This window comes from Podarcis muralis, chromosome 13 (assembly GCF_964188315.1).
Source record: "Podarcis muralis chromosome 13, rPodMur119.hap1.1, whole genome shotgun sequence".
In the NCBI taxonomy this organism is placed as follows: Eukaryota; Metazoa; Chordata; class Lepidosauria; order Squamata; family Lacertidae; genus Podarcis; species Podarcis muralis.
In genome coordinates, this window is record NC_135667.1 from 13,636,751 (window position 1) to 13,662,176 (window position 25,426).

General features: G+C 40.3%; 1 protein-coding gene and 1 pseudogene across 1 annotated transcript; both read left to right on the plus strand.

The window, feature by feature from the left end:
- The first annotated feature begins 4,258 nt into the window (after positions 1 to 4,258).
- Positions 4,259 to 11,120, plus strand: LOC114583294 (vomeronasal type-2 receptor 26-like; annotated as a pseudogene).
- A 2,267-nt stretch (positions 11,121 to 13,387) lies between these two features.
- LOC114583293 (vomeronasal type-2 receptor 26-like) lies at positions 13,388 to 23,209 on the plus strand. Its single transcript, XM_077918097.1, has 6 exons — positions 13,388 to 13,407; positions 14,774 to 15,065; positions 16,874 to 17,734; positions 19,430 to 19,657; positions 21,323 to 21,449; positions 22,296 to 23,209. Exons 1-6 carry the CDS (start codon positions 13,388 to 13,390, stop codon positions 23,207 to 23,209), a joined length of 2,442 nt encoding a protein of 813 aa, XP_077774223.1.
- Positions 23,210 to 25,426: the final 2,217 nt, after the last annotated feature.

A 25,426-nucleotide genomic window follows, 5' to 3' on the forward strand; every position in this document is an offset into this window, starting at 1 on the left:
GAAAACAGCAAGTCATTAGAAGCCGAGCCCCAAGTTTTCTAAAGTTTGTTTCCAGCTTGTAATATCTCCACCTACACACCTAATATAGACCTCATTGTTGATGAGCCCTAAACTGATGAGCCCTAAACTAAACTACTCTGACAAAGGAAGAATGTAATTGAATATGGTATGGAAGACGTTATTAGTGTGGTCATCATTAAGACCTGGTTATATATTTAAATTTGTCTTTATGTGAACCAGCAGTTATGTTTCACTTAGTATCAAGGTTACATTGAATTTACTGTTCTGTTGTCTTTTACTAGTTTTTCATAGTGTATTTGTTAATGAATAAAAGGGCTTAGTTGTGAACCCAGTCCCTTCTCTGTGTATGCATGTAGAGTTATTATTAACAACAACAACAACAACAAAAATTGCACTGGTCACTTCTGAATCATTCTGAGCTTCAGCTAAAGTGTCCATTTCATGTTGCGGTGTGTGTGATTATGTGAGTGATCAGTCTTTAAACATAATGTCATTGACCACATTGACGAGGAATGCCTTTGGAGGGGCTTCTCCCAAGCGATGTGGGCGAAGGTGTCTGCGGAGGCACGCCCAAGGTGGTGGTGGTGCAGCTGGGTGAAATTGCCGGAAGGCCCCGGCTGAGATTGTGATCCCGCATGCAGGAGGACTATGAAGATTTGAAGGCAGCTCTTCCTGGACTCAAAATTGGGTCACTGATGGCAATGACATGTGTGGCGAGGTAGCCAATGCCCAGCTGCCAACGATAGGGCCCAGATGAGCGCCCAGAGTGCGGTGGCCAAGAAGGTTCTGGCCTTGGGCAGGGACGGTGAGCCGTCACCTGGGCATTATCTTCCGTGATGCGTCCCTTTACAGGCTTGATGGAGTTTATCTGTTGGGGAATGATTTATGACTGACCTTCATGTCAGCGGGGTTAAGGGATTGGTTACAGGTGTGAGTGGTTGGTGGCGAGTGTGGTGCTCGTGTGGCGGATAGGCTCTGGTTCAGGTGATAGGGATGGGGGAGCGCTCTCACCATCCCTATGTGAGGGGTATTCCATTAAAGGAATCCAGGGACTCAATGGTTTGGTCAACCGTGTGAGGGGATTGTTCCTGTGCCAGAGTCCAAGGGGACATCTGGGTGGTGGACATAGCCTGTCCTGGCTTTCCACCTATCCAGGTGTTTACCCTAGGTCAGCGCTACCTGCAACGGTGCAGGGAGCTAGTCGAACCAGAGCCTATGCAATTACTCACTTCCTGTAATCAATAAAGTTGTGGCCTAAATTCTGCCAAAAACAAAACCAAATTTTGAGGGGGAGGTTTAAAGGTCTAATCACGCAACTAGTTCTCACACCAAACTCTTCTGAGCTTCCTTATTGAGCTGCTTTTCATGTGATGCCCACTGCAATCTTGGGAGGCCCCTATAACAAGGTATCATTTGCAGACAGACTTTGTATTTGTGGTTAACCTTTGGGGGAAGACATCACTCATTATCTGTTAGCCTATCTCTTATATAGAGAACAAAGATTGCACTTTCTGAAACCTTTGTTCACTCAAGCAAGCAGGTATACCCCATCAGACGTGGTCTGGTTTCTTTATTTAGAGTGACAACAATAGCTTTGTAACATGGAAGATGGCTGGAAAGAAAGAAAGAAAGAAAGAAAGAAAGAAAGAAAGAAAGAAAGAAAGAAAGAGATAAATTAGATAAAAGCTCTATAAATTATGGTGGTGAACTGGAGGTTTAATTTTGTGTCAATGTTGTGTCCGTTTGTCAGCCAAATAGACAAAATGTGTCATACAATCTCCAAACATCCAAGAGGCTGAAACTTTCCAGAAGTCCACAATGACACTTCTGCTCATATTGGGGAGTTTCCTTTTTTGAGGGCCTTACTGTGTAGACATCTGTACCTGAAAATGAATATTGGAAAACTTTGATTAATCCCCAAAAATGGATTCCTGTCTTAAATAAAGCTATATCCAAATTTAAGTTGTGCAAAGATTATTCCACATATAAGAACAATTGCCTACAAAATAGTTACAAAATATATAGTGATATATTTTCTTTTTATCAACTCAGATTTTAGATTGACTTCATTTTTCTACTTTCCCCCGCCTTTGCAAAGACCCATTATAACTCTCCCTACTAAGCAGAACCAGCTGAGACTTTGGCTCATCATTATCTCTGTTGACAGACTGTTAGCAGGAGATGTTTAGTCCACCCTCTTCTTCCTTGGAAATCCTGCTAAGACCCAGTATAACTCTTCCTCCCTACTAAGTAAGACCAGCTGAGACTTTGGCTATGATAAGGAAAACATGATTTTCTTTTGAAATCTGATAGAAAACCTACAATTCAGAACTGATCATTATCTCCCATCTGATTAAAATTAATCATAATCACTGCTGCTGCTTCTCCTCATCCCAGGTGTGTTTCAGAAGCCACATAAACACTATGAACTAAAAGTGGAGGACGCAATGAACAGCCCTTGTGCCATTAAGAGCTCATGCTAGATCCAAGGCTCTCTCAGACTGGTTGCAGATTTCCTTACCCTGAGAAGATCAATTTTTGGGAACGGGCATTCCAGTGAGAGCTTTTGAAGCAAAAACATTTGAATGACAATGTGCAGGGTTCCTATTGCTCCATGTTCTATTAGATATCCACTTCCAATTCTTCACCAATACTATCTATCTGGGGATTTTATCATTGGTGGCATCATGTCTCAAATCTATATAGCTTCAAGTATATTAACCTTCCACAAACCTCCCTCTCCTGAATTATTTGATGACATGTTGTAAGGAATTGTGCGTTTTTAAAAATTTACATATACATATATATTTTAAATGGTTTTTTAAAATCCTTCATGAGCATATGTCTGCATTTGATATGTGGTGATTTAAGAAGATGGTGATGATTCTGACTTCTCCTTCTCTGTACTTCAGATGTTTATGATGGGCTGGGGAAGTTCTCAAAATGCTTTGTGCAAGATCTGCTAACCTTAAATTCATAATTTCAATATATAAGGCAGGTCTAAAACTAGCATTTATCCATTATAAGATTGCAACAGGATTGTTCACTTTCATTTCATTTAGGTTTTCAGGATATTTCCCATGGAATACTTTGGACATAGAAATTCCATTTTTGGCTTTTCTCAAACCTGCCACAAATGGTTAATCACTCATATTTGGAAGTGACCTTCTTATACGTTTTGGACAGTACTTGTATGATTGAGTGATCAGACACTGTCAATTCATTTAAGCAGACTAATACTATCGCCATCATTATCATCAGTTGCAGTATGGTTGGCAGGAATACCTGCTTACTTTCTGCAAAAAAAGTACATTCCTACTTGAAATATGGCCCTAGGTCACATTCTGTTGTCGTATATCCACCAAAGGTCCACATACCAATATGACATTGCACTGGTAGACTTGTTTTCTCATTTCCAAATGATTAGAGTATCAGAGCCATAATAGAGTCATAAAACAGTATCAAAAAAACCTTCGGTGTTTGAGATTTTTCTCATGCCTTCTAATTATTTCAATGGATTAAATCCATATTCATTCAGTGGAGTTTGAATCCACATTCATTCATTCATGCAAGTTTTGTGTGAATGTTGACATGCACATAATATGAACACTTTTACTTTCTGAGATATTCAGAAAACAATAGCAAGGGGAAAGGTGAGTGTTTCGCAAGCATCTGAATAGAATAGAATAGAATAGAATAGAATAGAATAGATTCTTTATTGTCATTACACAAGTGCAACATTGCACAAGTGCAACGAAATTGGATGCCATCCCTTAAAAACAACAAAAGCAAAACAACAACAACAACCAAACAAACCACATTCCAGCCACACCCACACCAACACCCATCAAACTCCCAGGTCACACTATCGATTTACAGCATTCAAAAAGGCCACAGCTCTTGGATAGAAACTGTTTTTCAGTCTATTTGTCCTTGACTTGATGTTTCTATATCTCCTGCCAGAAGGCAGTAGTGCAAACAGACTGTGTCCCGGGTGAGATGAATCCTGCAGGATGTTGTTTGCTTTCCTAAGACAACGGGAACCGTACAACGGGAATCTGCTCATAGAGGATGTAAATTAACAGCATTCAAAGCCATGCCAAGAGTTGACTGTAGAGGGTATCGTGTCCCTACCTACCTGCCTACCTATCTACAAAATTTTTCTTGAACTGTGGGCATGCCATCGATTTTTCTAAACATACACAGTTATACAATATGTAACTCTCCTCACAGGCCAATGACACAACTCTACCAGCATATTCTGGCCTTGGCATTTGCTGTGAGGGAGATCAATGAAAACCCACATCTCCTTCCCAATATCACACTGGGCTTCCACATCTATAACAGCCATTTCATTGCCAGATGGATCTATCAAGCCTCACTAGCAGTTCTCTCCAGGAAAGGAAGATTCATCCCTAATTACAAGTGTGATGTTGAGGACACTCCCATAGCTGTCATTGGGGGATCGAACTCAGATTCATGTCTCCAGATGGCCACCATCCTTCATATGTACAAGATGCCCCAGGTAAGATGTGTGCATGGAGCATGGGCAGAGATGAAAACATGTACGCTTGGATTTGATGATATGCGTTCAGCTTGAACGTTGTTACTTGATCAGTTGAGGACTTAGCCATCTTTAAAAATCGGAGGTGCATCATAGACCTCAAGGACAAAAGAATTATGGCCTCAAGAAAATAGAGATTTTTGATACTGCCTGAAGCAGTTTTTTAAGAAGTGGTGATAAGTCATAACACAATTCGTTACCACTTTTCTTTTCCATTTGTCCATACTTTTAGCTCATCTATGGCTCTTCTCCCATGATGGAAAACAATGTACAAACTCTTTTCTCCCACTGGATGTTCCCAGATGGGACCCATCAGTACAATGGGATACTCCAACTTCTCCTGCATTTCAGCTGGTTGTGGATTGGGGTGGTTTCACAGAATGATGATACTGGAGAGCAATTTGTACAAAATATTCTTCCCCTGTTTGCCCAGAGGGGTATCTGCTTTGATTTTATAGGAAGATTTCCTAAACTGAAGTTTTCTGGAGAGTTCAATGAAATGGTGGCTGATGGTTCTGAAACAATCCGTGTTATTATGGAAAGCACTGCTAATGCTGTGGTTGTTAATGGTGAGATTGACAGCATTATGGTATTGAGAATGATGCCAATGGTTGCAGAAATACATGCTATACCAATGCATGCCGCATCGAAAGTCTGGATAATGACTGCGCAGATGGAATTCACATCCATCCCCTTTCAAAGAGGCTGGGAAATTGATTTTATCCATGGTGCTCTCTCCTTGGCAGTTTCCTCAAAGGAACTTGCAGGATTCCAGAAATTTGTTCAGATGAGAAACCCTGCCTCTGAAAGAGATGACAGCTTTCTCCAGGTTTTTTGGGAACAGGCATTCATCTGTTCTTTTTCCAATGCTCCTTTAGATAAGGAACATGAGGAATCATGCACTGGGGAGGAGAAGGTTGACAGCCTTCCTGGTTCCGTTTTTGAAATGAGCATGACTGCCCAAAGCTACAGTGTCTATAATGCTCTATATACTGTGGCACATGCTTTGCATGCCATGCAATGCTCCACGTTCAAAATTAGAGCAATGACAAATGGAATAACATTGGACTATCTGAAACAACATCCATGGCAGGTATAATTTTTATCCTATTAATGCAAATGTTATATATCATATTCTAGCACTAAGCTAAAGGTGGCCTCTAGTTTGCAGATCTTTTGTGGATGAGAAAATATAATTCCATCCAACTTAATGGATGGAATATTGTTTTTATTCTGAAGTGTGATTCCTATTCTCATTGCCACTTTGTCTGATTAGGTTGTTATGAATTCAGCAGGTAATTTTTCACATGCAACCCTTACACCCCTTTTTTTGAAGTTTTGCTACTGACCCTAGCTGATTCCAAAATTTGACCTCCCAGTATTAAAATTGACAAAGATTTGAATTCCTTAAATTGTATCCTCTGAGGCTGAGCACATTTATTACTACTGAGGGCAGTCATCGTATATGCAAGGACCGAAAGGTTTGTCTCACTATAAGTGTACCAGAACGACTCTTAATTTTTGCACTTTCTGGTTTGACACTGGGTGCCATGTCCAGTTTTCCTTGAAGAGAATTTTACTGATTGTCCCCAGTACCTCCAGTATGAGTCACTTGTTCCTTCATTTCTCTCCACTGCCCTCTCCATGCAACTTTCTCAGACTTTACTTATTACAAACAATCCTGAAATGGCTATTTGTCGTCTGCTAACTTCCAAGCCCATGCTTTAGGAATCCAAGCTGATCTCATCCCTACATAGCAACACAAACTTTTCGTGTGAGTTCTGTGCATCCCTACAATGTCTTCCAGACCCAAACCATGTATCCCCCTGTCAGCTTTCCCAAGACACATTCCTTAAGGAGGAGATTAAGGTAGGTGCCTCCATTCCCTGCACTTCCCTCTTCACCTAGCTGAAACAATATCCAACACCACAAACCAGAAGATAAATCAAACGACACATCAGTACCCGTCCCACAGTGCACATCACATTGGAGATCAGGTTTTGGCACATAGGTATTTACATTAGACCACTTGGTCAGCTGATATAGTTTAAATAAATTATGAATCAAACGTCTCAGAGGTGAACTATGATCTCAATAAGGAATCCTTTTGTAGATCTTCACTATAATTCCCTACCCCAAATTTAGCTCCAACACTTTCTGAGAAGTGTCTCCTTCAACAATAGTGCTGGAGAAGAAATTTACTTTGACCAAAAGGGAGCATTAGTAGCTGGCTTTGATATTATCAACTGGGTCACATTCCCAAATGAGTCCTTTCTTAGAGTCAAAGTTGGAAAAATGGACCCACAGATTCTCCAAGAAAGGGGGCTCAGAATTCATGATGATGCCATTATATGACCCAGCAGCTTCAACCAGGTATATCACGTTTTATAGTATCTTCCATCCTTTCTTCAATGTTAAAACTGATATCTCCTCAGGTCTTGTCTAGATTTAGTAGAACATCCATATAGACTTGGTTAGAAGACCCATTGCCATTGCACTTATCTGGAGCGATTTCAACAAACCTAAATAACCCTCCAAAGCAGTTATTGCAAACATGGCAGGGAACACTGGGAGATGAACAAACAGCTGAAAACCTCTGGGAACATGAATTTATGCACTGAAATGCATACTTGAAGCAAAATAATTAAGCCGAATAATGACTGAATCATTACTATATTAGTAATATAAAAAGTCATCTTTAAAAAAAGCAGGCATGGAGGATGCCTATAACTGGAGGACCTCCAGTGTTCTGGAAAAAGTTCAAGAAATATTGCTTCATGATTCTGGTCTCTAAGGTAGTGATATTCCAAGATAATGCTCACAGGAACGTAGCATGTAAACTAATATGTTTAGAACCTGACCAAGCAAAGGTCACCATCCAAAACAAATATTAATGCTGAAACATATAACCATGGGGGGGGGGGGAGTTAACACTGCAAGCAAGAAATATTGAATGATTGTATGAAACACAGACAATTAGAACAATTAACACCTGACAGTGTTCTAACATATTTTAGTTACTTCATGTCCAAATTATACCAATTTGTTACTTACCCTCTGTGTTATTTATATGTTGTTGTTGTTGCTGCTGCTGCTGCTGCTGCTGTTTTCATTGTACATTGTTTACATTAACCCTGCTACTGCAGTGGCGTAGTGTGGGGGGTGCAGGGGGGGCCGGGCGCACCGGGCGCAACATCTGGGGTTAGGGCAAATCCACAGGTTAGGGGGCGCAAATCCACGGGTTAGGGAGCGCAAATTACTTGCCTTGCCCCGGGTGCTGACAACCCACGCTACGCCACTGTGCTACTGTCTTAATTTGTTTACAATAACTTTGTAAATATACTATAAATGAATTTCATTGTGTCTTAAAAACTTGATCTTTCCGATTCCTTATTCTTCCTGTGAGTTTTGCCATTTCTGCATAGTCCATTAGTTTCCGTAACCCTTCTTCTTTTATTGGGACATTTCCTTCTTTCCATCTTTGGTCATACAACATTCTGGCAGCAGTGGTCTCATACATAAATACATTAGGTAACTTTAATCCCATTATTCCCAAAAGAAATGTCTCTGGTATCTTAATAAAGGTTAACTTAAACATTTTTTTTAACTCATTATACAGTGGCACCTCCGGTTGCGCATGGGATCCGTTCTGGAGCTCCGGTCGGATCCCAAGGAATTTGCAACCGGAGGTGCCTGTTCTCCGCATGCACATGGCGTGTTGAGTGCTTCTGCGCATGCATGCATGGTGAAGCCCAGAAGAATATTTCCGGGTCTGCTACGTGTGTAACCCACAGGATACGCAAGCAGAGGTGTGCATATCCAGAGGTACCACTGTATATCATTTCCCTGTAGGCTTTTGATTTATTACAAGTCCATCACATATGGAAAAAGGTATCTTCTTGTTCTTTACATTTCCATCAGATACTAAATTCTGATTTGTACATTTTGGCAAACAAATTGAGTGTTAAGTACCATCTATACATCATTTTAATATGATTTCCACTCTAATTATAAAATGCTGCAAACTTTATATCATTATTCACAATCGCTTAGTCATGCTGCCCACACGACCTGGAAAGCTGTATGGGGACAAACGCCGGCTCCCTTGGCCTAAAAACGAGATTAGCGCCACAACCCCATAGTTGCCTTTGACTGGACTTAACTGTCCAGGGGTCCTTTACCTTTTACCTCATTATGACCAATATCCATTGCCCAATGTATTATTGAAGATTTCACGTGTTCATCTTTTGTTTCCCATTCTAATAGCATCTTATACATTTTTGACAAAACATTAACATTACATTCTAGGAGGTTTCTCTCTAATTCTCTCAACATAAAAGGTGCTCTCTGCGTGGGGGAGCATTTTCCTATATTATTGTCATATTTCTAAACTGTGGATTTCACCACCTTTGCTGTGCCAGGGAGATACAATCCCTGAAACTATTATCTTCTTTTATTTATGTACAGACACCACCTCCTTCTGTGTGCAATGAGAATTGTCATTTAGGTTACAGTCGGACCAAGAAGGAAGGGAAGCCTTCTTGCTGCTATGATTGCCTTCCATGTCCAGAAGGGAAGATCACAAACCAGAAGGGTAGGAGATAAACTGTGAACTCTTCAAAAGCTATATCATGATCTTTCTTGATATCACCACTGAGATTTGTATTTGGTGTACAAATCTGAATAACATTGGAGAGATGCGATTGGGTAGGAGTTTTATAAGAGCCAGGCATATTATTTATGTGTTTATTCATAAAAACCACTTGCATAGTACAATTTCATTAAAAATATGAAAGTAGTTTACAACAACAACAAAAATTCACAGAGGCAGACAAACATACACATATAGACACAAAAAACATGCAAGTATATATACAATGGCACAAATCTCCAGTCTTTTAGTTAACAGCCAAATACATTAACCCAGAGGAGGGTTTAAAAAGCAACAAAAGGGCAGATCACCAACTAATTCCTAAAGGATATATTTTCTTAATTTTCTCCATATGCTTGGCAGAAAAGAAAAGTTTTCAGATATCTAAAGTTTACTATAGAAGATGCCTTCTGATTCACTATTGAAAGCATTTTCCAAAAGACTGGGTCCAATGACAATAAAGACATAGTCCCAAAACCTCAAGCTAAGCAATTCTCCTATGGATTATCTCAATCATCAAGCTGGAATAGAAGGGTTCAGGCTGCTCCTTTAATAATCTTGACCTGAGTTGAGGGGTCTGTAAATTAGCACAGGGACCTTGAATCTGGCTTGGTAATAGAGTGTTGGCATGCTAACAAAGGTCTCATGTGTTGTCAGCTATGTACCACCATTAAAAGGATTCAAGCTATCACACTGCCTAGGAATGGAAGGAGCTGGCAAACCAGCTGGCAAAGCTAGCCACATAGTGGATGTTAGGAATAAAACCTCAGACCTGTACACTGCTACCTTCTTGACATTGACCCAGGATGTAGATTGCTTGGCAATGAACGCTGAATATTACCTCTAAATATAAGGATGTGTTTTTTACAACTGTTCTAGGCATCCTAATTCAAGGCTCCAAAATATATAATTTCCACCAAGCATGGCAGAATGGATTTCCATGTAGATAACTCTTTCTTTTCTTTTTCAGACATGGATGATTGTTTTGAATGCCCTGGGGACCAGTATCCAAACCATGACCAGGATGGATGCCTTCCAAAACAAATAACTTTCTTGTCTTATGGAGAACCTTTGGGCATAATTTTGTCCTCTTTGGCTCTCTCCTTTTCTCTCCTCACTGCTTTGGTCCTTGGAATATTCCTGAAGCACATGGATACTCCCATAGTCAAGGCCAACAACCGGAACCTCACCTACACTCTCCTCGTCTCCCTCTTGCTTTCCTTCCTTTGTGTTTTGCTATTCATTGGCCAGCCTGGAGCACTGACATGCCTCCTGCGACAAAGTGCTTTTGGTATGATCTTCTCTGTGGCAGTTTCTTGCATACTGGCTAAAACCACCATTGTGGTTCTGGCTTTCATGGCCACCAAGCCAGCCTCTAAGTTGAGGAGATGGGTAGGGAAACCATTGTCCAACACCATTGTCCTTTCCTGCTTTCTTATTCAAGCCACCATTTGTACTGTGTGGTTGGCAACTTCTCCCCCGTTCCCTGATTTAGACATGCATACAATGATCCAAGAAATGGTTCTGCTCTGTAATGAGGGGTCAGTCCTTATGTTTTACTTTGTGTTGGGCTACATGGGCTTCTTGGCTTCTGTCAGCTTTATTGTGGCTTTTCTTGCTCGGAGGTTGCCTGACAGCTTTAATGAAGCCAAGTTCATTACATTCAGCATGCTGGTCTTTTGCAGTGTTTGGCTGTCCTTTGTCCCAACCTACCTGAGCACAAAAGGAAAATTCATGGTGGCTGTGGAGATCTTCTCCATCTTGGCCTCCAGTTTGGGCTTACTGGGGTGCATCTTTTTCCCCAAATGCTATATCATTTTACTGAGGCCTGAACTGAATACCAAGGGACAGTTAATTAGAACAACAAAGAATCAGCCTAGCTGACCTAACTGACGCCCATTGCATTCAAATATCTTTTATTAGTAATGAGTGATATACCCTCCAAGATCACAGAAAGCCTCTGTGCAAGAATGAGCCATGTTTCCATGTACTCACTTAGGATGATCCCATTAAAGTATTTCATTTCATTATTTCAGCTCTTTATTTAATTTTTATTCCACCCTTCAGCCAAAGTTTACAGAAAAATGCACAACAGAAAAATACAAAATGAGAACACAAAGTATATAATAAACATCAGTCAATAGCCTGGTGATAGAGAAACATCTTTTTCTCGTGCGTAAAAATATGTAACGACAGATAACCAAAAGCCACTTGAGCTGCTGTTAAGTGAATGAGCCATACTTCCATGGAAGTCAGCTCTGATGATCCCATGAAAGCATGAAAATAATGCATCAAAGTAATGCATCAAATAATGCATCAAAAATAATGCATCAATCCACACCCAATTCTGTATATTCTGATCCCATTTCCTGTTTGCCGTGATTTTCCATCCTAATTTAGAAAAAAAAGAAGTTCCTTCCATTTCTTCTTCTTCCATTCTTTCTCCGGGGAAATTGCCAGAAGCTCAATAGCTTTTGCATCTAATTTCACTCCAAATTTCACTCCAAATCCTTTCTCTCTCAGCTCTAGAATGCTTTTTAATCTCCCCGTCCATGTTTTCATTCCACTTCTCCAACATCATGACTACACCACTTGCCTGTTTCACTCCTCCAGTCACCTATTTGAAGATTCTCTCCATTTCATTGTTTACTGCCTCCAGCTTTACCATTCCACTCTGCTGTTCTGGCAGTGCTTTATCAATTCTCCAAATGTTTTGTGTCTTCTTTAACCTCATCATTCTCTGGTCCATTTTCATTCACCATCTTATCCATCTCAGCTCTGATCTCTTTTAGTTGCTGATCCAGTAATTGATGCAAGATGCCAACAGTCAATGGGGTGTCCAACAGTGTTTTTACAATACTGACTGTTCTTGGTCTTACTAACAGCTCACTCTCCACCTTAAGATCTTACAATCTCTACCTTAAGCTTGATTCTCCAATCTCCCGTCACCATGTCAGACTTCATTCCTCGCCCCCCCACCTGTGCCACAGAATAAAACATAGCTTCACATTGCAGTCAGCACTTGCTTCAAAAGGACAGCAAGTTAAAAATAAAATGAAAATTTCTGTCCCATCACCCCTTGCATGTTTTGAATCTTTCTCAGTTGCAATAAAATAAAACATTTTTATTTATTTTTTTGCTTTCAGCCTTTTAATATTGCAGACAGCTCACATTCCAGATTTTAATTTCAACCAGCAAATAAATCACTTCATTTGTAATCTATAACAGTCTCAAAAGTATTTAAAGAAAGGGAGGTTTTACCTATGGGTGACCCCCAGTACTATTATGTACTGTTTGGGCGTGATGAAGCTTCCTCTGCTCCGGGTCACCCACCCTTATCTGGTTCCCCAATACACCTTGTTCTACCTTCATGGAAAGCTGCTTTCTGAGGGAATCAAAGGTGAATCCTTGTTCTCTCTTTTTTTCTCAAACAGAATGTGATAACCAAGTTGTCCTGGCCATCATTTTTCACCACATTATTATCTCTGTTGAAAGGCTGTTGACAGTAGATGTTTAGTCCACCCTCTTCTTCCCAGTATATCTTTTCCTCCCTACAAAGTAAGACCAGCTGAGACTTTGGCTATGATAAGAAAAACATGATTTTCTTTTGAAATCTGATAGAAAACCTACAATTCAGAACTGATCATTATCTCCCATCCCATCTGATTATCAAGTTAATCATAATCACTGCTGCTGCTTCTCCTCATCCCAGGGGCGTTTCAGAAGCCACATAAACACGATAAACTAAAAGTGGATGACACAATGAACAGCCCCTGTGCCCTTCAGAGCGCATGCTAGATCCAAGGCTCTCTCAGACTGGTCACTGATTTCTTTACACAGAGCAAATCCATTTTGTGTGCGCATTCCAGTGAGACTTTCTGAAGCAAGAACATTTGAATGATAATGTGCAGGGTTCCTATTGCTCTATGTTCTATTAGAGATCCACTTCCAATTCTTCACCAATACTATCAATCTGGGGACTTCATCATTGGTGGCATTATGTCTCAAATCTATATAGCTTCAAGTATATTAACCTTCCACAAACCTCCCTCTCCTGAATTATTTGATGACATATTGTAAAGAATTGTGGATTTTTAAAATTTTATATATACATAGATATTTTAAATGTTTTTTAAATCCTTCATGAGTATATGTCTGCATTTGATATGTGGTAATTTAAGAAGATGGTGATGATTCCGACTTTTCCTTCTCTGTACTTCAGATGTTTATGATGGGCTGGGGAAGTTCTCAAAATGCTTTGTGCAAGATCTGCCAACCTTAGGTTCATAATTTCAATATATAAGGCAGGTCTAAAACTAGCATTTATCCATTATAAGATTACAAGAGAGTAAAAACAGGATTGTTCACTTTCATTGCATTTAGGTTTTCAAGCTATTTCCCATGGAATACTTTGGATATAGAAAATCCATATTTGGCTTTTCTCAAACCTGCCACAAATGGTTAATCACTCATATTTGGAAGTGATCTTCTTATACGTTTTGGACAGTACTTGTATGATTGGGTGATCAGGCACTGTCAACTCATTTAAGCAGACTACTACTATCACCATCATTATCATCAGTTGCAGTATGGTTATAGCTGCTTACTTTCTGCAAACAAAAAGTACATTCCTACATGAGATATGGCCCTAGGTCATATTCTGTTGTGGTATATCCACCAAGGGTCCACAGACCAATATGACATTGCACTGATAGATTTGTTTTCTCATTTCCAAACGGTTAGAGCAGGGGTCTGCAACCTTTAAGACAAAAAGAGCCACTTGGACCCGTTTCCGAAGGGGGAAAAAACTTGGAGCCGCAAAACCATTGCGACATTTAAAACAAATATAACTCTGCATATATTGTTTCTTACCTTAATGTCCGATCTGACAGTGGGCGGGAAGGTGACGTTGGGACGGTGCGTGACTAATGCACGCACCACCCCCATGTGACGTCACAGCCAGTACAGCGCCCGCCACAGTGGGGAGTGTCGGGGCGCACAATGCGCCTCCTCCCCTCGCTAGTATCCGCCCCGGAGCCGCAGCAAAGGTGTAAAAGAGCCACATGCGGCTCTGGAGCCGCAGGTTGCAGACCCCTGGGTTAGAGTATAATAGTCATAATAGAGTCATAAAACAGTAACAAAAAACCTTCGGTGTTTGAGATTTCTCTCATGCATGCTACATATTTCAATGGATTAAATCCATAATCATTCAATGGAGTTTGAATCCACATTCATTCATTCATTCATTCATTCATTCATTCATGCAAGTTTTGTGTGAATGTTGACATGTACATAATATAAACCCTTTTACTTTCTGAGATTTTCAGAAAACAATAGCAAGGGGAAAGGTGAGTGTTTTGCAAGCCTCTACTCATAAAGGTTGTAATTTGACAGCATTCAAAGCCATGCCAAGAGATGACTCTACAGGGAGTCACATCCCTACCTACCTGCCTACCTATCTGAAAAAACTTCCTTGGACTGTGGGCATATAATCTATTTCTCTAATCATGTTATACAATATGTTCCTCTCCTTACAGGCCAATGACACAACTCTACCAGCATATTCTGGCCTTGGCATTTGCTGTGAGGGAGATCAATGAAAACCCACATCTCCTTCCCAATATCACACTGGGCTTCCACATCTATAATAGCCATTTCATTGCCAGATGGATCTATCAAGCCTCACTAGCAGTTCTCTCCAGGAAAGGAAGATTCATCCCTAATTACAAGTGTGATGTTGAGGACACTCCCATAGCTGTCATTGGGGGATCAAACTCAGATTCATGTCTCCAGATGACCACCATCCTTTGTATGTACAAGATGCCCCAGGTAAGATGTGTTCATGGAGAATGGGCAGAGATGAGAATGTGTACACTCTTTTTTTTATATATAATTTTTTATTGGTTTTCCAAACACAAAATAAACACAAACAATACACAATACACAAACATACAAACATATAAACATGTATAATTTCATAACCTTTTTTTCATACTCCTTACTTCCCGGACTTCCCCATACCTCCCCTTTTCTGCATCCTTGTTTCACATTTCCTCAGCAACTCCTCCAATTAACTAATTATTGAATTCACTTTCATTAAATTCTTTTTTCTTTAACTTATTGATTACAGCTGCAGTTCTCTATTTCTTAGTTCCTTAACATCTTAACACACCTCAATTTTACAACAATTTTTAAGATATATTTTAAATTTCTTCCAGTCTTCTTCCACTGTCTCTTTCCCCTGGTCACGGATTCTGCCGGTCATCTCTGCCAGTCCCATATAGTCAATCACCTTCGTCTGCCATTCTTCCAGAGTGGGTAGTTCTTGTGTCTTCCAATACTTTGCCAGAAGAATTCTTGCTGCTGTAGTGGCATACATAAAAAACGTCCTATCCTTCCTTGACACCAATTGGCCGACCATGCCCAGGAGAAAAGCCTCTGGTTTCTTATGAAAGGTACATTTAAGGACCTTCTTAATTTCATTGTAGATCATTTCCCAAAAGGCTTTAATCTTCGGGCAGGTCCACCAAAGGTGATAAAAGGTACCTTCAGTCTCATTGCATTTCCAGCATTTATTATTGGGCAAATGGTAAATTTTTGCAAGCTTGACTGGGGTCATGTACCACCTGTAAATCATTTTCATTATGTTTTCTCTTAAGGCATTACATGCCGTAAACTTAACACCGGTGGTCCATAACTGTTCCCAGTCAGCAAACATGATGTCATGACCAATGTCTTGTGCCCATTTAATCATAGCTGATTTCACCGTTTCATCCTGTGTATTCCATTTCAACAGCAAATTATACATTCTTGACAAGTTCTTAGTATTGGGTTCTAACAGTTCTGTTTCTAATTTTGACCTCTCCATCTGGAAGCCTATTTTCCTGTCCTGTTTAAATATCTCATTTATCTGAAGGTAATGCAACCAGTCTCGTACTTTGGACTTTAATTTCTCATAACTCTGTAATTTAACTTTTTCACCATCTTGTTCTAAAATTTCACAGTATTTTGGCCATTTAGGCTCCATATTAAGTTTTTTCACCTCTTTGGCTTCCATTGGTGACAACCACCTGGGAGTTTTACTTTCCAATAAATCTTTATACCGTATCCAAACATTATATAATGCTTTCCTAACAATATGGTTTTTGAAACCTTTATGCAATTTTACCTTGTCATACCATATATATGCATGCCAGCCAAATCTATTGTCAAACCCTTCCAGATCCAAAATGTCTGTATTCTCAAGAAGCAGCCAATGTTTCAACCAGCAGAAAGCTGCCGATTCATAGTAGAGTCTTAAGTCCGGCAGGGCAAACCCCCCTCTATCTTTTGCATCAGTTAAAATCTTAAATTTAATTCTGGGCTTTTTGCCCTGCCAGACAAATTTAGATATGTACACTCGTCTTTGATGACATCCTTTCAGCTTGAATGTTGGTATTTAAACAGTTGTGTACTTAAAAAATGGAGGTGTGCCATAGACCTCAAGGACAAAACAATTGTGGCCTCAAGAAAATGGAGATTTTTGATATTGCCTGGAGCAGTTTTTGATACTGCCTGAAGTGGTGATAGGTCATAGCACAATTTGTTACCACTTTTCTTTTCCATTTTATCTCACCATTTGCTGCCCTTACTTTTAGCTCATCTACGGCTCTTCTCCCATGATGGAAAACAATGTACAAACTCTTTTCTCCCACTGGATGTTCCCAGATGGGACTCATCAGTACAATGGGATACTCCAACTTCTCCTGCATTTCAGTTGGATGTGGATTGGGGTGGTTTCACAGAATGATGATGCTGGAGAGCGATTTGTACAAAATGTCCTTCCCCTGTTTGCCCAGAGGGGTATCTGCTTTGATTTTATAGGAAGATTTCCTAAACTTAAGTTTTCTGGAGAGCTCAGTGAAATGGTGGCTGATGGTTCTGAAACAATACGTGTTGTTATGGGAAGCACTGCCAATGTTGTGGTTGTTCATGGTGAGATTCATACCATTTTGATAATGAGAACGATGCCAAAGGTTGCAGAAACGGATGATATACCAATGCATGCCACATCAAAAGTCTGGATAATGACTGCGCAGATGGAATTCACCTCATTCCCCATTCAGAGGGGCTGGGAAATTGATTTCCTCCATGGTGCTCTCTCCTTGGCAGTTTCCTCAAAGGAACTTGCAGGATTCCAGAAATTTGTTCAAATGAGAAACCCTGCCTCAGAAAGAGAAGACAGCTTTCTCCAGCTTTTTTGGGAACAGGCATTCATCTGTTCTTTCTCCAATGCTTCATTAAATAAGGAACTTGAGGAATCGTGCACTGGGGAAGAGAAGGTTGACAGCCTTCCTGGTTCTGTTTTTGAAATGAGCATGACTGCCCAAAGCTACAGTGTCTACAATGCTCTATATACTGTGGCACATGCTTTGCATGCCATGCAATGCTCCACGTTCAAAATTAGAGCAATGGCAAATGGAATGAAATTGGACTGTCTGAAGCAACAAATATGGCCGGTAAAATTCTGATCCCATTAATGCAAATGTCATACAGTGGTGCCTCGCAAGACGGAATTAATTCGTTCCGCGAGTTTTGTCGTCTTGCGATTTTTTTTGTCTTGTGAAGCACGGTGTCGGGAAAGTTTTGGAAAAGCTTCAAAAATCACCAAAGTCTTTTAAAAACCTCAAAAAAGGCTACCACACCGCGTTCTATGAGTTGCTCCTCGAAGTCAAGTCGCAACTGTGTTAACGGTGTTAAGAAAAAGGAAACAAACTTGCAAGACGTTTCCGTCTTGCGAAGCAAGCCCATAGGGAAAATCGTCTTGCGAAGCAGCTCAAAAAACAAAAAACCCTTTCGTCTAGCGAGTTTTTTGTCTTGCGAGGTATTTGTCTTGCGAGGTACCACTGTATTCTAGCAGTCTGCTAAAAGTGGCCCCTAGTTTTGCAGTTCTTTTGTTGCTGAGAAAATTTAATTGCATCTAACTTAATGGATGGAATATTGTATTTATTCTGAAGTGCGATTCCTATTCTTATTGCCACTTTGTCTGATTAGGTTGTTATGAATTCAGCAGGTAATTTTTCACATGCAACCCTTACACCCCTTTTTTGGAAGTTTTGCTACTGACCCTAGTTGATTTCAGAATTTGAACCCCCAGTATTAAAATTGACAAAGTTTTGCATTCCCTAGATTGTATCCTCTGAGGCTGAGCACATTTATTACTACTGAGGGCAGTCATCATATATGCTAGGAACTAAAGGTTTGTCTCACTGTGAATGCCCCAGAATGACTCCTTTAATTTTTGTACATTCCAGTTTGTCCAAATCTACTTAAACGGTTTTCTAGTTCCTCCAGTATGAGTCACTTGTTCCTTCATTTCTCTCCACTGCCTTTCTCAGTGTCCCACAACAGGAAGGACACCAGACTACTGCCTTTCCCCTTTTGCTCTTCTGTTGCCTTCTGATTTTATCCAAACACCTGGATCAAGGCCTGAGAGGTTGACCTCCCTCCTCCTCCTCACTCTCACCGAACCCAGACTCAGACCACTGCTTATCTGCTGATTGCCTAGCAATGCTTTGACTGCCTTCCAACTCTTCCTCTCCTTGATAGCTAATAGAGTCTTCTCTAAAAAGGGGGGTCAAACTGCCCTTTTTTGATTCTGACAGGCAGTTCTCATCTGCAAAGTTGGTCCCTAAGTCAATCTTTGAGTCTAACTCATCCCCGACACTCTGGGGGGCCACGTTCCTAACACCTCTTCACTGAGCTGAAACACTATCCAACATCACAAACCAGCAGATAAATCAAAAGACACATCAGTACCTGCCCCACAGTGCACATCACATTGGAAATTAGTTTTGGGCCCATAGGTATGCTTTAGGAGAACTGGCCTAGGGTAAAGTGGCCTGGAGAGAACATATGTTAACAAACACCTCTGTATTTGTTGATGGCAGTGGATTCGAAGCGAGTTGGCAGACTGAAACTTAATTGGGACAAGACCAATGCAAGGCATGAAACTATTATCTTCTTTTATTTATGTACAGATGCCATCTCTTTGTGTGTTTAATGAGAATTGCCATTTAGGTTAGCCCAATTGGTCAGTTGATATAGTTTAAATAAATTATAAACCAAAGGTCTCAGAGGTCAACTGTAATCTTAATTATCTAATAAGGAATCCTTTTGTAGATCTTCATTATGGTTCCCCACCCGCAATTTAGCTCCAACACTTTCTGAGAAGTATCTCCTTCAACAATAGTGCCGGAGAAGAGATTTCCTTTGACCGAAAGGGAGCATTAGTAGCTGGCTTTGATATTATCAACTGGGTCACATTCCCAAATGAGTCCTTTCTTAGAGTCAAAGTTGGAAAAATGTACCCACAGATTCCTCAAGAAAAGGGGCTCAGAATTCATAATGAGGCCATCGTATGGCCCAGCAACTTCAACCAGGTAAATTCCATTTTATAGTATCTTCCTTCCTTTGCTCAGTGTTAAATCTGATGTCTCCTCAGGTCTTGGCTAGACATGGTTAGATGATCCATTGCCATTGCACTTATCTGGAGCCATTTCACCAACCTAAATAACTCTCCAAAGCAGTTATTGCAAACATGGCAGGGAACATTGGGAGATGAACACACAGCTGAAAACCTCTGGGAACATGAACTTATGCACTGAAATGCATATTGAATCAGAATAATTAAGTCAAATAATGATGGAATCACTACTATGTTTGTAATATCCTTCAAAGAGTAATCCTTAAAAATTAGCAGACATAGAGCATGCCTATAATTGGAGGACCTCCAGTGTTCTGGAAAAAGTTCAAGAAATATTACTTGAAGACAATGCTATTACATAAGACAATGCTCACAGGAACGCAACATCCAAACTAATATGTTTAGAACCTGACCAAGCAAAGGTCACCATTGAAAACAAATATTAATGCAATACACAAAATAAAAATAAATTGAAATCACAGAAAGTCATTGGGCGACCTGGCAGCGACAGCTCCAGCCCCCAGGGATCTCCAGGAAGGAATAAAGACTCTGTTAACCTGTTATGGAATTAAAATTTGGCCACAACTTTATTAAACTTTCAAATGTAGGAAGACCTTGGCTTAAGTATTGTGCGTGTATCCCTCCCAGCCCCGCAGCAGGGGGAACTGGGGCTCGTTAGGGTAAATGGGATATGGGGGTGCACTGCGAGACGTATGTGCACGCAGGCAGCCCATGCCATATCCCCACACACAGGGTAGTTCATTGACAACCTTTCAGTGTATGGCCAGTGAAGAAGGGACCCTGGAATCACCGCCACGGGGGGGGGGGGCTGAGTCACCACTTCACACCCGCCCCCCATTATAGGGAAGAAAAGACTAAAGGATTCCACCCAAGGCCTTAAACCGCCAAAGTTGTGACAAATTGCTACGGGGAAGGGAAAAACCTGTCAATATAGGAAAATTTCTTCCCAGTTTGTCAACAACAACCAGTCAATAGACTGTAGCAGTGCCCGCTAAACAGGATGAAAAATGGTTAACCGGCAAACAAGAAACATTAAACAAAGGGAGGGTAGGGAAGGTAAATCTCTTGGCTGGCTGCAGCCGGCTCCACCCCCTATTTATAAAACTGGCCCCACCTCCCAGCAGTGTAACTTGACTACTGAGGCTTGGCGTGAGCCTCCAAAGAATAACACTGAGAGGCAGGCCAGTCCCTAGTTGCCAGTAAGTTCCCTGGTAACAGAAGCACCGTGTGTGATCTCGCAAAGGGCACCCACAATGTAAAGTGTGAGCGCTCAGTCTCTCATTTCAGCTCCCCTCTCCCTGCCTTAGAAAACTTCCTATCCAGACTCTATTTTGATTGACCAGTTCAGTTTGATTTGCAGATCCTCTGGGCTGTTATATTTGATAGATATGACCTTCCTCTCAAAATATGGTGTTCTCTGTCTTCTTTGAGCTGTATTGGTAAAGGCAGTGTTCCCATTGATAATTCATTCTGACCTGCAGCTACATAAAATGAATTTTCAAATATGATTGTCCTATTTCTAAACTGTGTATTTCACCACCTTTGCTGTGCCAGGGAGATGCACTCCCTGAAACTATTATCTTCTTTTATTTATGTACAGACACCACCTCCTTCTGTGTGCAATGAGAATTGTCATTTAGGTTACAGTCGGACCAAGAAGGAAGGGAAGCCTTCTTGCTGCTACGATTGTCTTCCATGTCCAGAAGGGAAGATCACAAACCAGAAGGGTAGGATATAAACTGTGAACCCTTCAAAAGCTATATCAGGATCTTGTTTGATATCACCACTGAGATTTGTATTTGGTGTATAAATCTGAATAGCATGGGAGGGATATATACAATGACTCAATCCTCCAACCGTTTAGTTAACAGCCATATGCATTAACCCATTGCGCCAGAGGAGGGTTTTTTAAATAAAGCCAATTTCCAGATAATTCCTACACAATATATTTTTCTTAATTGTCTCTATAAGCTTGGCAGGAAAAAAGAGTTTTCCGATGTCTAAGTTTACTATAGAAGATGCCTTCTGGTTCATTATTGAAAAAAATATTCCAAAGGAGTGGGTCCATTAACAATAAAGACTTGGTCCCAATACCTCAAGAAAAGCAAACCACCTATAGATTACCTCAAACATCATGCTAGAAAAGAAGCGTAAGGGCTGTTCCTTTAATATCCTTGACCCAGTTGAGGGCTCTGCAAATTAGTACAGGGACCGTGAATCTGGCTTGGTGATAGAGGACTACCCAGTGTTGGCATGCTATCAAAGGTCTCATGTGTTGCCAACTATGTACCACCATTAACAGAGGTCAGGCTATCACACTCCCTCAGAATGGAAATAGTTGGCAAACCAGCTAGCCAGATAGTGGATGTTAGGAATAAAACCTCAGACCTGTAGACTGCTACCCTCTTGACAATGGCCCAGGATGTGGATTGCTTGGCAATCAAAGCTGAATATGAGGATATCTCTTTTACAACTGTTGTCGTCATCATAATTCAAGGCTCTACAGTACATAAATTCTGCCAAGCATCGCCGAATGGATTTCCATGTATTTAATTCTGTCTTGTCTTTTTCAGACATGGATGTTTGCTTTGAATGTCCTGGGAACCAATATCCAAACCATTTCCGGGATGGATGCCTTCCAAAACGAATAACTTTCTTGTCTTATGGAGAACCTTTGGGCATAATTTTGTCCTCTTTGGCTCTCTCCTTTTCTCTCCTCACTGCTTTGGTTCTTGGAATATTCCTGAAGTACATGGATACTCCCATAGTCAAGGCCAACAACCGGAACCTCACCTACACTCTCCTCATCTCCCTCTTGCTTTCCTTCCTTTGTGTTTTGCTATTCATTGGCCAGCCTGGAGCACTGACATGCCTCCTGCGACAAAGTGCTTTTGGTATGATCTTCTCTGTGGCAGTTTCTTGCATATTGGCCAAAACCATCATTGTGGTTCTGGCTTTTGTGGCCACCAAGCCAGGATCCAAGATGAGGAGATGGGTAGGGAAACCATTGTCCAACACCATTGTCCTTTCCTGCTTTCTTATTCAAGCCACCATTTGTACTGTGTGGTTGGCAACTTCTCCCCCGTTCCCTGATTTAGACATGCATACAATGATCCAAGAAATGGTTCTGCTCTGTAATGAGGGGTCAGTCCTTATGTTTTATTTTGTGTTGGGCTACATGGGCTTCTTGGCTTCTGTCAGCTTTATTGTGGCTTTTCTTGCTCGAAGGTTGCCTGACAGCTTTAATGAAGCCAAGTTCATTACATTCAGCATGCTGGTCTTTTGCAGTGTTTGGCTGTCCTTTGTCCCAACCTACCTGAGCACAAAAGGAAAATACATGGTGGCTGTGGAGATCTTCTCCATCTTGGCCTCCAGTTTGGGCTTACTGGGGTGCATCTTTTCCCCCAAATGCTATATCATTTTACTGAGGCCTGAACTGAATACCAAGGGACAGTTAATTAGAAAAACAAAGAATCAGTCTAGCTGACAGAAAAATACAAAATGAGAACACAAAGATCACCCCTTACACATTTTTAATCTTTCTCAGTTGCAATATAATAAAGCATGTTTTTATTTCTTTGCTTTCAGCCTTTTAATATTGCACACAGGTCACATTCTAGATTTAAATTTCCACCAGCAAATAAATCACTTCAGTTGTAATCTATAACAGTCTCAAAAGTAATTAATGAAAGGGAGGTTTTACCTATGGCTGACCCCCAGTACTTTTATGTACTGTTTGGGCGTGATGGAGGTTCCTCTGCTGTGGGTCAGTCACCCCCATCTGGTTCACCCAATATAGCTTTCCCAGGGAATGAAAGGTGCATCCCTGTTCTCTCTGTTTTCCCAGACAGAATGTGATAACCAACATGGCCTGGCTATCATTTTTCACCACATTATTATCTCTGTTGAAAGACTGTTGACAGGAGATGTTTAGTCCACCCTCTTCTTCTTTGGAAATCCTGCTAAGACCCAGTATAACTTTTCCTCCCTACTAAGTAAGACCAGCTGAGACTTTGGCTATGATAAGAAAAACATGATTTTCTTATGAAATCTGATAGAAAACCTACAATTCAGAACTGATCATTAGCTCCCGTCCCATCTGATTATCAAATTAATCATAATCACTGCTGCTGCTTCTCCTCATCCCAGGTGTGTTTCAGAAGCCACATAAACCCGATGAACTAAAAGTGGAGGACACAATGAACAGCCCCTGTGCCCTTCAGAGCACATGCTAGATCCAAGGCTCTCTCAGACTGGTCACTGATTTCTTTACACAGAGCAGATCCATTTTTTGTGAGCATTCCAGTGAGACTTTCTGAAGCAAGAACATTTGAATGATAATGTGCAGGTTTCCTATTGCTCTATGTTCTATTAGGGATCCACTTCCAATTCTTCACCAATACTATCAATCTGGGGACTTCATCATTGGTGGCATTATGTCTCAAATCTATATAGCTTCAAGTATCTTAAACTTCCGCAAACTTCCCTCTCCTGAACTATTTGATGACATATTGTAAGGAATTGTGGATTTTTAAAAATTTATATATACATAGATATTTTAAATGTTTTTTAAATCCTTCATGAGTATATGTCTGCATTTGATATGTGGTGATTTAAGAAGATGGTATGATTCCAACTTCTCCTTCTCTGTACTTCAGATGTTTATGATGGGCTGGGGAAGTTCTCAAAATGCTTTGTGCTTTGTTATGTAATATGAAAAGAAAGCTTAAAAACTTAACCAAATTAAGGGAAGGATTTGTTGAAGAGAATTAATTAGAGAATGGAATGCAGTAGGAGAGGTATGAGGAGGTCGGGAAAGTTATTTTCACGAATATAAGGGAATGAAGGTATACATGTGGGGTTTTTTTGTTTTCTGATTTTTTGTATGTATCTTTGATTTTTGTTTTTTGTGTCTTTTTTGTGTGATTTTTATGTTTTATAAAACTTGTGAAAATGCTAATAAATATCTTATTTAAAAAATGCTTTGTGCAAGATCTGCCAACCAATAAACAGGATTATTCACTTTCACTTCACTTAGGTTTTCAGGCTATTTCCCATGGAATACTTTGGACATAGAAATTCCATTTTTGGCTTGTCTCAAACCTGCCACAAATGGTTAATCACTCATATTCGGAAGTGATCTTCTTATACGTTTTGGACAGTACTTGTATGATTGGGTGATCAGGCACTGTCAACTCATTTAAGCAGACTACTACTATCACCACCATCATCATCAGTTGCAGTATGGTTATAGCTGCTTACTTTCTGCAAAAAAAAAAAAAGTACATTCCTACATGAGATATGACCCTAGGTCACATTCTGTTGTGGTATATCCACCAAGGGTCCACAGACCAATATGACATTGCACTGATAGATTTGTTTTCTCATTTCCAAACGATTAGAGTATAATAGTCATAATAGAGTCATAAGACAGTAACAAAAAACCTTCGGTGTTTGAGATTTCTCTCATGCATGCTACATATTTCAATGGATTAAATCCTTATTCATTCAATGGAGTTTGAATCCACATTCATTCATTCATTCATTCATGTAAGTTTTGTGTGATTTTTTGAAATGCACATAATATAAACACTTTTCCCTTTCTGAGTTTTTCAGAAAGCAATAGTAAGGGGAAAGATGAGTGTTTTGCAAGCATCTGTACAAAGAGATGTTACTGAAGCTCATTCAAAGCCCTACCCACATG